Genomic DNA, 15,958 nt, shown 5'->3' on the forward strand with positions numbered 1-15,958 from the left:
ACTAGTGAGGACTGGTCTCGCCCTCTGCTGGCGCGTGTGTGCAGTGCACTACAACCAACCACTGTTAAAACTCTGTTTCACTGTAATATAAACTGAAACGGATCTGTGATTTTGACGGTATTGGTTTTCAATACCGTCGGGATTTCTAAATACCCTGGTATACCGTAATACCATCATACCGCCCAAGCCTAATTGCTGTGCATTGTTATGTACACAGCGAGACATAATACAATCTGTAGTGTGTGTGACTCTGCACAATATCTCGTAATTGCTGCTGCCATGCGCTTTAAGATGCGCTCTAAAAATGTATTTCCCTAAACAACAATTACTCTAGCAGTACTGGAGTAATTCATATGAGTACTCGATCTGGGAAAACATTACTCATGCCCATCCCTACAATTTATTATCTTTGGAGATGGGGCTGGCACACATGGCCAGAGTATTATATCACAATATTTTTCGTAGTTTTGACGGTATTGACAGTATTTAGTTTTTCAGTACAAATTTCAATGTTGTATGAAATCTTTTTTACGCCATTTATCTTATAATACAATTGTCATGATGCTGTTTCATTCAAAACGCTTCTTTTACTTTTTAAATATGGTTCCAAGGAACACTTTTTGATTAATGAAAAAAATAAATACATATGTAACATTTATGATGTATATATCATGGATGACGGGATAGTAAGTATCCTCAGTCGTATTGGGTCTACCTCCCAGTCCTACTTGGAGAGAAACTGGACTTTTGGGAACAGAGCCACAGAGATATGTTTGGGAGAAAACATACAAAGTTTAATAACAATAAGAAGGTTATTTTGCCATCGGCCTACTTATGTTGTATGTTTCAATGGGGCACTAGTGTTATCACGATACCAACATTTTTACTTTAATACCAATACCAGCCCAAGTATCACAATACCAGTTCTAAAACGATACCACGGCAAACACTTAAAATATCAGGAAAAGTAATGGAATATAATATTAGATGACAGAATGTGGAATTTCTTCATAAAAATATATTTGTATTAATAAAATCTAATATTTTGTTGTGTGTGTGTGTGTAGGAGGGAATGCAGAACCAGGTGAACATGAACATAGAGACGAGCATCGGCGGTCAGCCTCAGTACATCATCCAGGGGCTCTCAGGCCTCCAGGGAGGAGTGGTCAACCTGGCTGACCTGCTCAACAAGGCTAATGCAGGTACACACTACTGTACGTATGCACACCAGATATGGTCTCTACGCAGATACACACCAGATATGGTCTCTACACAGTAGGGCTGAGCCCAAACGTTCGAACCTTCGTTTGTTACATCGGCATTCGAATTCTAAATCAACATTAGAATTTTTAATAAAGATGTTCTTAAATTTATTTAAAAAAAAAAAATCTATTAATTCTGTTTAATAACAAAAACTAATGGGGTTTTTCTTCACAGTTGCAGATAAAGATTAGGGACTAATATTATAGTATTAAAATAAACTGATGAGTTATATTCATTAACACAATGTCTGCCACGCAGTTTGACCATCTTATACCTCTCTCTGCCAGTGCTGTAAGCCTATGGAGTCGCTCACCTTCTTTGCAGGGCTATAACCTTTTTTTTTTTTTTTTAAACTTTGACCAGTCAGCTGGTTCTTTTCGCGTTTATCGCTTTTTCTGGTCAAGTATGACCGACAGATACAGGTTGAATGGGGTATAGATGGGGGGAAAGACACTCTGAGAAAATACGGCGAGTCCGGGAGTCGAACTCGTGTACCCCAGATCCGTGACGCGCACAGTTGTCCCTGACGCCGAAATAGCGTTCGAGGTACGCAGTGAGCTACTGGAGCTCCCCGGGCTATAACCTTTTAAATATTATAGCTATATCGACATTACTATGGCCCATTCAACATCGGGTATCTATCGTTCCGGATGTGGGAACGTTATATTTTTCCAGTTCATACATCCATTCATCCATTCATTCGTGTTAATACCGTCGTGAATGTTTTTAGAGTGTTCTGCAGTAATTCCTAGAACGCGAGTTATAGGCCCCGACGCATATTATTCATAATCGATTGGCGTTTCGTTCCTATACACTAGGGATGCCCCGATCGATCGGCCAGCGATCAGTATCGGCCGATATTCAGTATAAATATGAGATCTGTGAATTCCGATAATGCTTTATTTTCGCCGATCGTGAAAACCGATCGAAAAACATGATCCAATTCTCAGCGGAGTTCTCACTCGCTGACTTCTCTCTCAGGCACACAGCTGCTGCTGCTGCAGCGCACTGCCCCCCCCCCCCCAGACCCATGTCAACAAACTCCGGCAATAGTCTAGTGCAGGGGTCACCAACCTTTACATTAAAAAGAGCAACTTTTCCCCCCTCCCACAAAATAAAATGCTCAGGGAGCCGCACAACCTATTTACCCTTAAAATGAAGATGACACAGTGTATAACGTTTTATATATCCCCAAGAATACCCCACATTTTGCATAAAACGCCTGACAATTGCATACCCAAAGTAATTTGCGATTTACATTTACATTTAGTCATTTAGCTGACGCTTTTATCCAAAGCGACTTACAAGTTCTGTACGACAGGTCATCAGGAAGGATACAACTCTATCAGCTGAGTAACAATATTCATCAAAGTGTTGCGTGTTACAGTGTAGGTTAGTTTATTAGGACAAGTGCATGACAGTAAGGTTAGTTAGGGTTAGATTTTTTTTTTAATTTATTTTATTTCAGATAATGGTTGAAGAAGTGCGTCTTTAGTCGACGGCGAAAGATTGGACTGGATTCGGCTGTCCTAACTGGGGTGGGTAGTTCATTCCTGATGACCCTCCCGGAGCTTGGATAGGAGTAGGTCTAAGGCGGCCAGAAGATGCAGAGCGTAGGGGTCTTGAGGGTGTGTAGTTAGAGACCATTGACCGGTAGGCGGGAGCGGTTCCCTTTGCCGCACGGTATGCTAGGTCGAGGGCCTTGAAGCGGATTCGTGCAGCAATGGCGAGCCAGTGCAGGTCCCTAAGAAGTGGGGTGACATGGGCCGACTTCGGTAGGTTTGAGATCAGGCGGGCCGCTGCGTTCTGAATGAGTTGAAGAGGCTTGGTGGCAGTGGCCGGGAGGCCAGCTAGCAGTGCGTTGCAGTAGTCAAGGCGGGAGATGACTGTTGATTGGACAAGGAGTTGGGTGGCTTCTTTTGTCAGGAAGGGGCGGATCCTTCTGACGTTGCTCAGGAGTAATCGGCAGGTTCTGGTTGTCGCTTATAGCACACAGTTTGTTGCATTAATGGAATTATAAAGCAACAAAAAGAGAAATATTTACTTTTTATTGCTGTTTTTACCTATTATAACAAAGGAAAACCTCAAACTAGTATGAAGAGAGGAGAAAAAAGCCTTGCTGTGTAGACCTATTTTAAAATAAAACACAGAAGAGGAGACAAAACACTGGTGTCTGTAGACCGACTTTGAAATAAAACCCTGAACTATTCAGGTATATTTGAGTCCTTCCCTTATTTGTGGAACATTTATAAAATAAAAAGTAGTCCACTTTGAAAAAAGACTACCATGTGTAGACCTACTTTGAAATAAAACACAGAAAAGGAGAAAAAACACTGCCATCTGTAGACCTACTTTGAAATAAAACCCTGAACTATGCAGCTCTATTTGAGTCCTTCCCTTATTTGTGGAAAATCTATAAAATAAAAAGTAAATTTCGCACCACATATCAGGCATACAGGTAAGCCTGCATTGTTAGTCGTGAAAGCAAATTAATCTGTCCACGCTGAATTAAACCCTCTATTTTCCTCAGACTTTCCTTTTTTTGGATTTATCCATGGTTAGCTTACTGGGGGGTCAGAAACTCAAGATTAGCCACTTGCAGACGGCAGGGAGAGGCGCAGGGTGTGACATACTGTATATTTTAGTTGATGAAATATTTTTGTTGACTAAATATTTTAGTTGATGAAATATTTTTTCATTTCAGTGTCACAGTATGACATCGATCTCCAAAATAAGAGAACAAAAAAGAAATAATAAAAAAGTCAATTAAATTTATATATTTTTTTAGGCCAGGGAGCCGCAGCTGATTGGCTAAAGAGCCGCATGCGGCTCCGGAGCCGCAGGTTGCCGACCCCACTCTAGTGCATGAGCAGCTCCCTGAGCTAACGTTAGCTACCTAGCTAACGTTACTGTTTAAACAAAATTACCCAGTCAACTATTCACTTTTAGTTTAATACATGAGGCATTGTCTAACGTTATCTAGCTGGCTAGCTACTGATAGCTCCTGATATCAATGTCTTATAACATAATTGACATTATTCATTTTTGCAGCTGTTGGCTAATTAGCTATCATTAGGGATGCCCCGATCGATCGGCCAGCGATCGGTATCGGCCGATATTCAGTATAAATATGAGCTTGGTGAATTCCGATAATGCTTTATTTTCGCAGATCGTGAAAACCGATCGATGACACAGAAAACATGATCCAATTCTCTGCGGAGTTCTCACTCGCTCTTCTCTCACAGCCACACAGAGCTCTGCTGCTGCACGTCTTGCCCCTCCTCCTCCCCCTCCCAGACCCATGTCATGTCAACAAACCCTTACCATGGCAAGAGTCGAGTGGATGAGCACCTCAGAGCTCCTCTTTCAACATAACAAGCATTAAACAAAATGGCCCAGTCATCTATTCACTTTTGTTTAATACATGAGGCGTTGTCTAATGTTATCTAGCTACTGATAGCTCCTGATATCAACGTCTGATATCATCAGTTTGGCATTCGATTTCGCATGTGCTGGCTAGCGTTGGCTAACTAGCTATCGCTCGTGAGCTAACGTTAGCTACCTAGCTAACGTTACTGTTTAAACAAAACTACACAGTCAACTACCGTACTTTTCGGACTATAAGCCGCACCTTTTTTCCCCATTTTTCGACCCTGCGGCTTATATAACGGTGCGGCTTATATGTGACTCGACGTGACCAAACCCGAAAATCTAAAAATTAAAATATTGCTTTTTTGACTGCATTGAAATGTTATTCATCTGTTCCCTTATTTGCTAAACTTAATACAACTTGTAAATTAGTTAATTCTTGTTATTTGTCCGACAGTATTGTCTCCCAATGCTAATTACATATGGTAATTAAACATGAAAACACCTGCGGCTTATAGTCCAGTGCGGCTTATATATGTACACATCATTCAATTTAGCTGCTGCGGCTTATATTCAGGTGCGGCTTATAGTGCGAAAAGTACGGTATTCACTTTAGTTTAATACATGATGCATTGTCTAACTGGTTAGCTACTGATAGCTCCTGATATCAATAAATGCGCATTTCAGTTTAAGAATGATAGGGATGCGCCAGCATGAGACCGCCGTTAGCTAGGTAGCTAACGTTAGCTCACGTTAGCTCACTGTTTTAACGAAATGACCCAGTAAACTAAATAGTTCACTTTATTTTAATACATGATGCATTGTCTAACGTCATCTAGCCGGCTAGCAGTAGCTACAGATAGCTCCTGATATCAATGTCTTATAACATAATTGACATTATTTGTTTTTGCAGCTGAACATTGGCTAATTAGCTATCATGCTTCATAACACTGCGAAGATGGCAATGCTGAATGTGATTTGACCAAAGCAGAGTATACACACAGACAGTGGAGCTGTTTGCAGATAGCGAGCATTTTGACTTGTTGCGTGGTGGCGATGTCTCGCAGATAATACAACTACAAGTATTATTATTATTATATTATATTATAATAATATATATTTTATATTTAAAAAAAAATTATATATTAACCCATTGCTCGCCAATGACTTGTTAACACGTCATTCTCCGCCATGCGTAATCTGCCAATGACGCCGTAAGGCATCTTTGAGATCAATATTTCATATTTTCGTCATGGTATTCACATTTCACCCACGGGAGTCTTGGCTGGTGCTTTAGGACTCCGCTCAACTCTGCAACGCTTCAATACCGCCACCTCGTGGCCGATCGACGAGTTGCCAAAACCGGAAGTGCTTGGTCCGTCCCCTATTCCGTCCGGCCACTCGTTATTGCTCCCGGGACTCCATCCAGACACCGTGGATATCGATCCGTTGCCATAACTCAATAAACAACATGATTTGGACGTATATTAGTATTATACAAACCGGAACTGGATCACCTCGATCAACATCACATAACTGGGATCTGTTTGCGCCAGTGTGATCGCCCAACGGTAAGAGGAGGCTGACGTTACTTTCAGCCTGTTTGTTTATTATTATCCATACAAACTGCTCTGATCTATATATCACCCATACTACATAAATGATTTAACGTCGGCCACGGAATTATAAACGACCCCCCCCCCCTCCGGTCAACCACAGATGATCAGTCAAAACGTCTAGGACCATGTACAGTTGAAATTTTCTATCTGGCGTCGATCGGTATCAAACTGCATTTGATGATCTAATATATGCATTTATGGCTATATCTCACATTCTATGAAATACTGCAGAAAACAATAACATATTTATACTCTAGACCGTATTATAAATGGACAATCGAGCTGGAATTAACTTTAGATTCCTCTTACCTGTGGCCGAGTTTGGAGAAAAAATATTCCAATTATTTGATTTCCATCTGCTAGATCGGTTTTCCGTTTGTACAACGCCATAAATGCCGAAAGCATATTGATTCTTGCGTCTCGAAAGCGATCCAATGCACTAGAGCAGGGCTATTCAACTAAATTGTTCAGGGGGCCACATTGTCAGAAACCCAAGGGGCCAGGGGCCGGACTGCCACGGCGCCTCCCCGTGCTATGAATATATGTAAACTTGACAAAACACGCAACCACATTTTCACAACTTTTATTTAACTACATTGCAAAAGTAGTATACTTTTCAAAAAAAGTGCTTCATTTATGTGCCACATCTGCAACATCTCCTGCAGAAAGTGCTTCATTCTTCAACATTTCAATATAAAAATAAAATAAAAAACAAACAAGTGCATGATGTGCATCTGAACATTCTAATATCAACACTTGAACAAAAAAACACATTTATAGTGCAGCTGAGCTTATGAAAAAGTGCTTCATGTCTGTGCAACAACAGCAAATCACAACATCTTATTAGCACTTATTGTCCACTCTTAACTCTCAAACATCAGGGGGGTGGGGGGCAGACAGGCCTAGCCTACATACACACATCTAATGAGAGCGATTGCACTTCTTTGACTGGGCAATGGCAGAGAAAGAGGGTTCATAGGAAGTGAGGGCTACCCGCAAACAGTGATGCAAATGCTCATTTGTCAAGGAGGCACGTTGCTTGTTTAAATGGCATTCATGTGAGAGAAACTGGATTCACAGGTGTATGTTGAGCCAAACATTGTTAGCACAGATATTGCCAGCGTTTTTATTTTGGGGAATGTCTCGACATGAATACACTTTATCCAAAATGTTGTGGTGGATTCATTCTCAAGTGCCTGCTTCAGAGCAGATGATGCTTGCATGTCAATTATTTCAAGTTGCAGGAGACCTTCATCAATGTGAAGTGATGCAAGGAACTCTTGTCCTTTTGTGGAAATAGCAGCTACATTGGCAAATGGATTGCTCACAAAATGCATCAATTCTCTGGACATGTCAAATTCATCAAATTGACTTGCAAAGTTTTCCCTCAATTTATCAATGAAATCTGTCATTAATTGAGTGACTTTTGGCTCAATTGTGCGTTAATATTTTTTTAATTTTTTATTATTATCATGTAATCTTTGGCGGGCCGGTCAGAATCATCCCACGGGCCGGATCTGGCCCGCGGGCCGCCAGTTGAATAGCCCTGCACTAGAGTGTTTGTCTGGATCCACATAACAAGAGAGCTCTGCTCGGAACATTTTCGCCGATGCACAGAACGCACCATCCGGTTGAGAGTGGAGTGCAACCCCACCGAAATCCACCAGGCGGCGGTATTGAGCCGTTGCAATATCCGACAGAGTCCAGAGTCTCCCGGAGCCTTGCTGGATGAATTATTAATGGCAATAGCGAATAAAGGAAATAACGATCATAAAAACGAGTTAACTCGTTTCTGGCGCGCAACGCATGGCGGCCAATAACGAGTATACTCGTTAATGGCGTAGAAACGGTTAAAGAAAGTTGATTTAGTTGGGCTGGGGCTTCTCCCTGGGCTGGGGCTGTAAAGTTGATTTAAGAAAAAAGACTAATTTAATCAGATGAATCACTTTATTCAAATTAAGGATTTAGTTTGAGGATATTATTAAAGAAAAAAATAATTATATAAAATGTTTTTAAATATTTATTTTTTAAAATTAAAAACGAAGGTTCGAACGTTCGTTCGAAAAACCCTGACCAAGTTTGAATCCCAAAAACGGGCTTCGGGGACATCCTTACTATACAGATACACACCAGATATGGTCTCTACGCAGATACACACTAGATATGTTCTCTACGCAGATACACACTAGACGTGGCTCAACAAGGCCAACACAATCTCACGCAGATACACACCAGATATGGTCTACACAGATACACACTAGATATGGTCTCTACTTAGATACACACCAGATATGGTCTCTACACAGATACACACTAGATATGGTCTCTACGTAGATACACACCAGATATGGTCTCTACACAGATACACACTAGATATGGCAGATACACACTAGATAGTCTCTACACAGATACACACTAGATATGGTCTCTACCCAGATACACACTAGATATGGTCTCTACACAGATACACACTAGATATGGTCTCTACGCAGATACACACTAGATATGGTCTCTACACAGATACACACTAGATATGGTCTCTACCCAGGTACACACTAGATATGGTCTCTACGCAGATACACACTAGATATGGTCCCCAGAGATACACACTAGATATGGCAGGTACACACTAGATATGGTCCCTACCCAGATGCACACTAGATATGGTCTCTACACAGATACACACTAGATATGGTCCCTACCAGGTACACACTAGATATGGTCCCTACCCAGATGCACACTAGATATGGTCTCTACACAGATACACACTAGATATGGTCCCTACCAGGTACACACTAGATATGGTCCCTACAGAGATACACACTAGATATGGTCTCTACACAGATACACACTAGATATGGTCCCTACCAGGTACACACTAGATATGGTCTCTACACAGATACACACTAGATATGGTCCCTACCAGGTACACACTAGATATGGTCCCTACCAGGTACACACTAGACTTGTCTCAACAAGGCCAACACAGTCCTAGTGTCACACTGTACCATTCCAATCCCCCCCCCCCCCCCCCCTTCCTCTGCATTGGCGCTGCACTGTCGGCTGCCTCGTGTGAGGGAGACCTCCCCCACCCAGGACTTGGCTTGTGCACTCCCCCCCACCTTCCCCCCCCCCCCCCCCCCACAGCCCTGTAACAACCCCAACCCACTCCCCCCCTCCTTCCGTAAATGGCGCTGCCTATGACGGCTGCCAGTCTGTTTGCGGTGGTGAATATGCATATGTTTGTCTCAAGGCTCTGTACCATTATTACTATCTAAAATGTAATAATTGTGGAATATTACTGTAATGAGTATGTGTATGATCCAAGCGTCCTATGATCCTCATAGGAGCATAACAGAAAAAAGCATTCCATGTGAAGGTATTCTGTATCTTTGCATGTCAACTAATAAAGAAACTTGAACTTGAACTTGTGTACAGGCGAGTCGGAGGAATCCATAGCTGTCAGTGCTCTGGACCCCAACATCCAGCACACCTCGGTCGTCAACGAAGGGGGTCAGAGGGTCATCACCATAGTAACGGACCAACATGGCAACCTGCACACCACGGGAGGAATGGGACAGCAGTTCTTTGTTACTATGCAACACGGAGGGCAGAGTGAGTACAACCACACTGCTAACCGCCACAAGCCGCGAATTTGAGTTTAGTACGAGTTGTGATGCATCACTGACCTAAAGGACACAGTGGTGGGTATCATATCTGTCACCAGTAATAAATGTGAGCACAGAATGATAGGTGCATAGAGTCCAGAGGTGGTATGGTATGATGTCCATAACAGACGTTTATCTATAGAGCAAGGCTGGGATTAGCGTACCGTACATGATGTGATCACCGTGGTTCTGATGATGACTGGTGTATTTGGTTGCTCAGTGCTGGCGGTACCGGCCAATGCGGTGACTGAGGAGATCGTGGAGGAGGAGCCTCAACCTCCGCCCAGCAGGAAGAGGAAGCTGGAACCAGCCACTTACGACATGGACACGGTGGGTGGAGCTGTAATCTTCTGCATACTAATATTGGGTTCAGGACCGAGAGACGAGGATAAATACAGAAAGAACAGAGTCCACACACACATGCTGCTGAAACACTCATACAGGGGTCAAAGAAGGGGAAAATAAAAAACCTTTTATTGGAGCACAATTTTTTCAGCACAATATCTGTGAGGTGTTCTTCCTTATGGAGACAATGGGAATTCTGCTAGGTAGGCAGTGTTAATTTAGTCAACGAAAATTATGACTAAATATGGTTGCCAACGAAGCTTTCTCCCCTGACGACAACGAGACGTCACGTTAATGTAGATCATGTGACACTAACATGACTAAATAATTAATGCAATGTCGTTGACTACAAACGACGACACAAAATGTAGTTTACAAAATAAAATCTTGCCGAAATCTCTTAATTTTAAAAAGACAAAATAATTATAACTTTTAGAATAATTAATGTTATTATTAGTGAAGAATTTCAGTTTCCTGTGTGCAGCGCAAGCGCTTTGATTCATTTCCTCACTCGCTGTTTTGTTCTTAGCCAGCATTGTAGATAGCAGTAACTGCACACGGCATGGGTTTAATGGAACAATGGCAGCGCAACAGGTTCTCTGTGGTCTTGTATGCAGTGGGCTTGGACTTAGCAGAATGTATTGTTGAAAGTGAAAGACGAGGAGGAGACTAGTTTGAAACTAACTGCTACGTTACTGTTAGCATTAGCAACTAGCTAGCTGTCAAATCATCTAATTCATTCTCGCATTCCATTTACTTCTCACACTGGACACTAATGCAGGAAACAATCCCACCGCTGCCACCAATGTAACCGAGGAGTAGTCCGCCTATACTTTCAAAATATAGTCAAATTAAATCACGGGAGAATTGATATCTGATCATCAACATAACTGTTTTCTTCCTCTTTTCACTCCATAACAACGGACCTGTCACAGGTGTGCGCACCCTGCAACTCCACCTAATAACGTCAGCATCAATAATAACATGGAACACATTAAATAGCTTACATAAGTCTAACCAGCTAGCACTAACAGCTTGTTTTTGTTTAGAAAAATCTCACGCCAATTTATGAGGCTGTAACTGAGTGGCGAGACTAAACAAAAAAGACAAAATCGAGACTAAACGAAAAATAGATAAAGGTGACTAAATGTGATTAAAACGAAAAAGAGCATTTGACACATGACTAAGACTAACATTTTAAATAGCCGACTAAATTAACACTGTAGGTAGGAATGCTGCTAGGTAGGCATTCTGTTAGGTAGGCATTCTGCTAGGTATGAATGCTACAGTGGAACAGTAATATGATTTTCCAGTATTCTACCTTCTCTACCACTGCGCAGAAATTAGGATTTCGAAAGTGGTTATCGATGGTTACAGGCAGCCATGTTGGAAGAAAAACGATTTAGTAATAATAATCTAGTAACGATGTCATACCGTGCACAGGACTGCCTGCAGTAATAATGCTGTCATGTGGTCCCTGCTCCAGGAGCACCTCCAGAGGCAGCTGCTGGAGGCCAACAGGAAGGCCCAGGAGTACCGGCAGCAGCTCATCTGCAAGGAGCAGGAGGCCGAGGAGTACCGCCTGAAGCTGGAGGCCATGGCCCACAGCCAGACCAACGGCACCGCCACCGAGGCCAGCCCAGAGGAGGTGGTCGGAGGAGACGAGGAGGAGGTGGAGGAGGAGGAGGCGGGCAGCATGGTGGTGGAGGTGGAGGAGGAGGGGGAGATGGTGGTGCTACAGGAGGGAGCGATCATCATGGAAGGAGAGGAGGGCCAGGTTACTCTGGTGGAGACGGGAGGGGAGACCACCGAGGTGAGCTAGTAACGGAGAGAGGGAGAGAGGGAGGGATGGACGGAGGGGAAGTTGAATGGATGACGAGCAGGTGGAGGTTGTAACGGACGGACGGAGAGAGAGAAGAGGCAGACGGGACGACAACCCGCGTCCATTTAAACCAAACGCGTAGAAAGAGGGACACTGGATGGCTTTTCCAGACAAACGGGAGGAAGACAGACAGATGGACAGACGGGATGGAATAAAAACATGGATGCTGTCATTGACACGGCAGCTGCCCAGCGCCAGTCGATCTGAATGGAAACGCTCACTCGGACGCAAAATGGCTGCGGCTTGGCGGCCGTGGCATCGAATGAAACGCTCACTCGGACACAAAATGGCTGCGGGTTGGCGGCCGTGGCATCGAATGAAACGAAGGGATTGGATCGATGGATGTAAAGGACTAATGGAACCCGACGACCATTCGTGGGGGAAAACCAAAATGATGGACAGAAGAAATGGAAAAAGGACTAATGAACATTTGAGACGTTAATGATCTAGGTCTTCTAGGACATCCTCTATTTGAGAGGACGTCTTCTAGCAGTCAAACATTTGAGAGGACATCTAGCAGTCAAACATTTGAGAGGACGTCTTCTAGCAGTCAAACATTTGAGAGGACGTCCATTGTCCTTTTTTTATTTAGTTTTCCCTCCTTCCTCTGTCTCAAGGTTCTGTTTTTGTATGATCATTTGGTAACTATTCCTTTATGTTGTTGTTTGCATTTTTGATGAGTAAAGTTGACTTTTGACAACAGGGTGTTGAACATTGTGAGGTTGAAGTAGGTTTAATGAAAGCCACTTGCTGTGATTTATTTTTTGTAATGGATGCAATCCTAGGACCCATATTTATCACATTTCGGCCAATAGGAGAACTGATCTAGGACCACATGACCACATACACCTCACTAGGACTTATTAGCCAATCTGGTCTCGGATCAGTATTCCTTCTTTTAAGATGCTTGGTAAATATACAGGCCCCTGACCCAGAACCAACCAGATATATAAGGCTCCACCACATAAACACGTGAGAAGGCTTTTGACATTTTATTATTAAACGGAAAAGTGCTGTTTAGAGCTTTGTCAGCTAGGATGTTGTCTTGACCACTTAGCCAGGCTGTCTGCTGAAATTACTGCAGGATTTCAATAACTTTTAAAATGTCTGGGATAGACCACTGCACCTCCGTGTTACATGGAGCTTGTGAGGGGGAGGGGGGGGGGGGATAAAGAGACTCCCTGGGCAATCTGCGCATGCACCGGTTGGGGAGTAGGTGCGGGAAAGTGACTATAGTTCGACAGAGAAAGTGCAGATCGACTTGGGGTTGGTCTCTCCGTGTTCAGAAGTCTCTGGTGTATAAAAAAGTCTATTAGATCATGTCTCCAGCGCCCCCACAGCCATAGCTATAACCACTTAATCGACATTCATTAATTTGATCCCCCTGCGCTCCCTCCACCCCCCCCCCCTTCCCTGCTCTCTCCCATGAGCTCAAAGTACCGGAAGTGTTGTGGTGGTCTATTGATTTCCTTTTGTGTCGCACACAGGAACCAATGAAATTACCTATCAGCAAAAACTGCTGATTCATTTTGCACATAATCTCACACACATCCAGAAGCTTGTATGTAATGTCCATGGGGACATTAACGTGTGTTGTCGGGCTTTATAAATAAATTTGTTTTGATTTGATTTGACTTTAAACCGGACAATACATTAATTTAGTTTGATAGTTATTGAGAGTAAACAAGTTTGAATATGGCCACCAGTGATGTCATCCCGGACATTGAATCCTTGTGTTGTGTTACAGCTCTATGAAATTATGTAGAATAGATTAAACAATAGCAATACCTTGTCTCATAGGGACTGCTACCTTATCATTTCATGGAGCTGTAATTAACACAACACAAGGATTCAATGTCCCTGATGACATCACTGATGGCCATATTCAAACTTAATAACTGTCTAATTAAAGTGTTTTTGGACGTGTGGGATTATGTGCAAAATAAATTGGCATTGTTTTTTGGTGTGTGCTTCTTTAACACTAGATTCCAAGGTTGCTAGGAGATGCATCACACATGCATTTGAAATTTACAGTTCTAAAAATGTCCCCTCATTTCCTCATAAAAATAAATACATATATTTGTATGTGTGTTTTCCCGATCCTATCAACAATGCTGGTTTATTTTGCACATAATCACACATACATCCCAAAACAGTTTAGCACACATTCATTTAGATTGAGAGTAAATTCGTTTGAATATGGCCACCAGTGATGTCATCTGGGACATTGCATCCTTGTCTTAATTACAGCTCCATGAAATGATGTAGATGAAGAAAATACTACACCTTGTCTTATAGGGACTGCTACCTTATAATTTCATTGGACTGTAATTAACACAACACGAGGATTCAATGTCCCTGATGACATCACTGGTGGCCATATTCAAACTCATTAACTCAATAACTGTCAGACTAACTGAATGTGTTTAAACAAACTTGAAACTTGGTTGTGTGTGATTATGTGCAAAATAAATCAGCATTGTTTATTTGTCAAGAGCCCCTTTAAGTATGGAGGATGTTTTTGGCCATTATCCAAGCCTATAACATTTCTTTCTTTTAAATACACAAGAAAATATGTGAAATTTTGGAATATATCACCAAATTAAGAAGAGGCCATGTGATATAATGGTGTGTGTGTATAGGTTAGGTAAGTGATAATCTGTTCTGTTAAAACATTTCCAAATGTGAAAAGGAACGAGGCCTGGGAACATATGGTGTTTTAAGACTAGGGTTTAGGTTTAAATAATCCATGTCTGTTTAAACCCCACTTATGATCAGCACCCTGGCCGGCGCCAGGACCAGGAGCCAGTGCGTTTACAGTCACATTAATGTTCCATTGTTATTCGGAATGCTAGTCTTTAATGCTGTATATCCCATTTTACAACAGTTGGGATAATAAGCTCATCCTGGCTATGAGATACTGAGGTGTTACTGTTGGGTCATATACATTATACCGATAGAACTGGCATTCCTAGGCAACTCCACACTCTTGGTCGTTCGGCCCGTACACCAAAAATGGATCCATCTCGAGCCCTGCCCTCTTATCTTGATCATCCAATCACAATTGCTGCCATATAATCTTTGATGATGTCATGGGAACCATCACTAGTTTGATGATGTCATGGGAACCATTACTAGTTTGATGATGTCATGGGTAGGGTTGGGCATCGTTTGCATTTGAACGATTCCGGTTCCGATTCTCCATTTCGATTCCTGTTCTAAACGATTCTCGATTCCGATTATTTGAGGTGCAGGTCAAAACAGGTCACAGCTTATTTCGCAGGATTATTATTATTTTTTTTTTGACAAATCTTAAATTTTGTTCATACTATTCACATTGTCAGTTGACTTGATACAGTTTAATTTGGTTGCTGTACTGTAACTAGGGTATTAATTAACAAAGTAATTATTTTTTAAGAATAGAAATTAACACTATCAGTGCCTACCTTGTTTACCTTTTTACCCCGTTGAATGCCATCATCCACTTCAATGTTTGCGTTAAAAATGCCTAATCTATGTTTTAAATTATGGCTATGTGTCTAATCTGCCCGTCGCTTATCAATGACTTGTTTGCAGCAGAGCATGTGAGCGGCGCGGGTAGCGGAGTGGGCGTTTTTTTTTTATTTATTTATTATTTTTTTTTTTTTTTTTTTAAATCTTTCTTCCCCTTCTTTTTCCCGATTTTTCTCCCATCCCACCCTTCCTGGTTGTTGCGTACTTTCCCCTACTGTTGGTCCGGGAGACCGGAGACTGTCACATGCTTTCCTCTGACGCATGTGCAGCCTGGGGCAGGCCAACCTGGCAGCGCAGGT

At 42.2% G+C, this 15,958-nt stretch overlaps 1 protein-coding gene across 3 annotated transcripts in view; it reads left to right on the plus strand.

Moving 5' to 3' along the window:
- gabpb2a (GA binding protein transcription factor subunit beta 2a) overlaps positions 1–13,166 on the plus strand; it is a 29,384-nt gene extending 16,218 nt beyond the window's left edge. For 2 of the 3 annotated variants that reach the window (XM_084312949.1, XM_084312950.1), the window contains exons 5-8: positions 1,067–1,214; positions 9,690–9,866; positions 10,140–10,249; positions 11,751–13,166. In XM_084312949.1, coding sequence (XP_084169075.1) covers positions 1,067–1,214; positions 9,690–9,866; positions 10,140–10,249; positions 11,751–12,086 — 771 coding nt within the window. In that variant the 3' untranslated portion in view covers positions 12,087–13,166. The remainder of the gene's footprint in view (positions 1–1,066; positions 1,215–9,689; positions 9,867–10,139; positions 10,250–11,750) is intronic. The other variant, XM_084312951.1, reaches the window with a different exon arrangement.
- The last annotated feature ends 2,792 nt before the right edge of the window (positions 13,167–15,958 follow it).

The sequence above is a fragment of the Notolepis coatsorum genome, assembly GCF_963971535.1.
Source record: "Notolepis coatsorum genome assembly, chromosome: 4".
NCBI lineage: Eukaryota > Metazoa > Chordata > Actinopteri > Aulopiformes > Paralepididae > Notolepis > Notolepis coatsorum.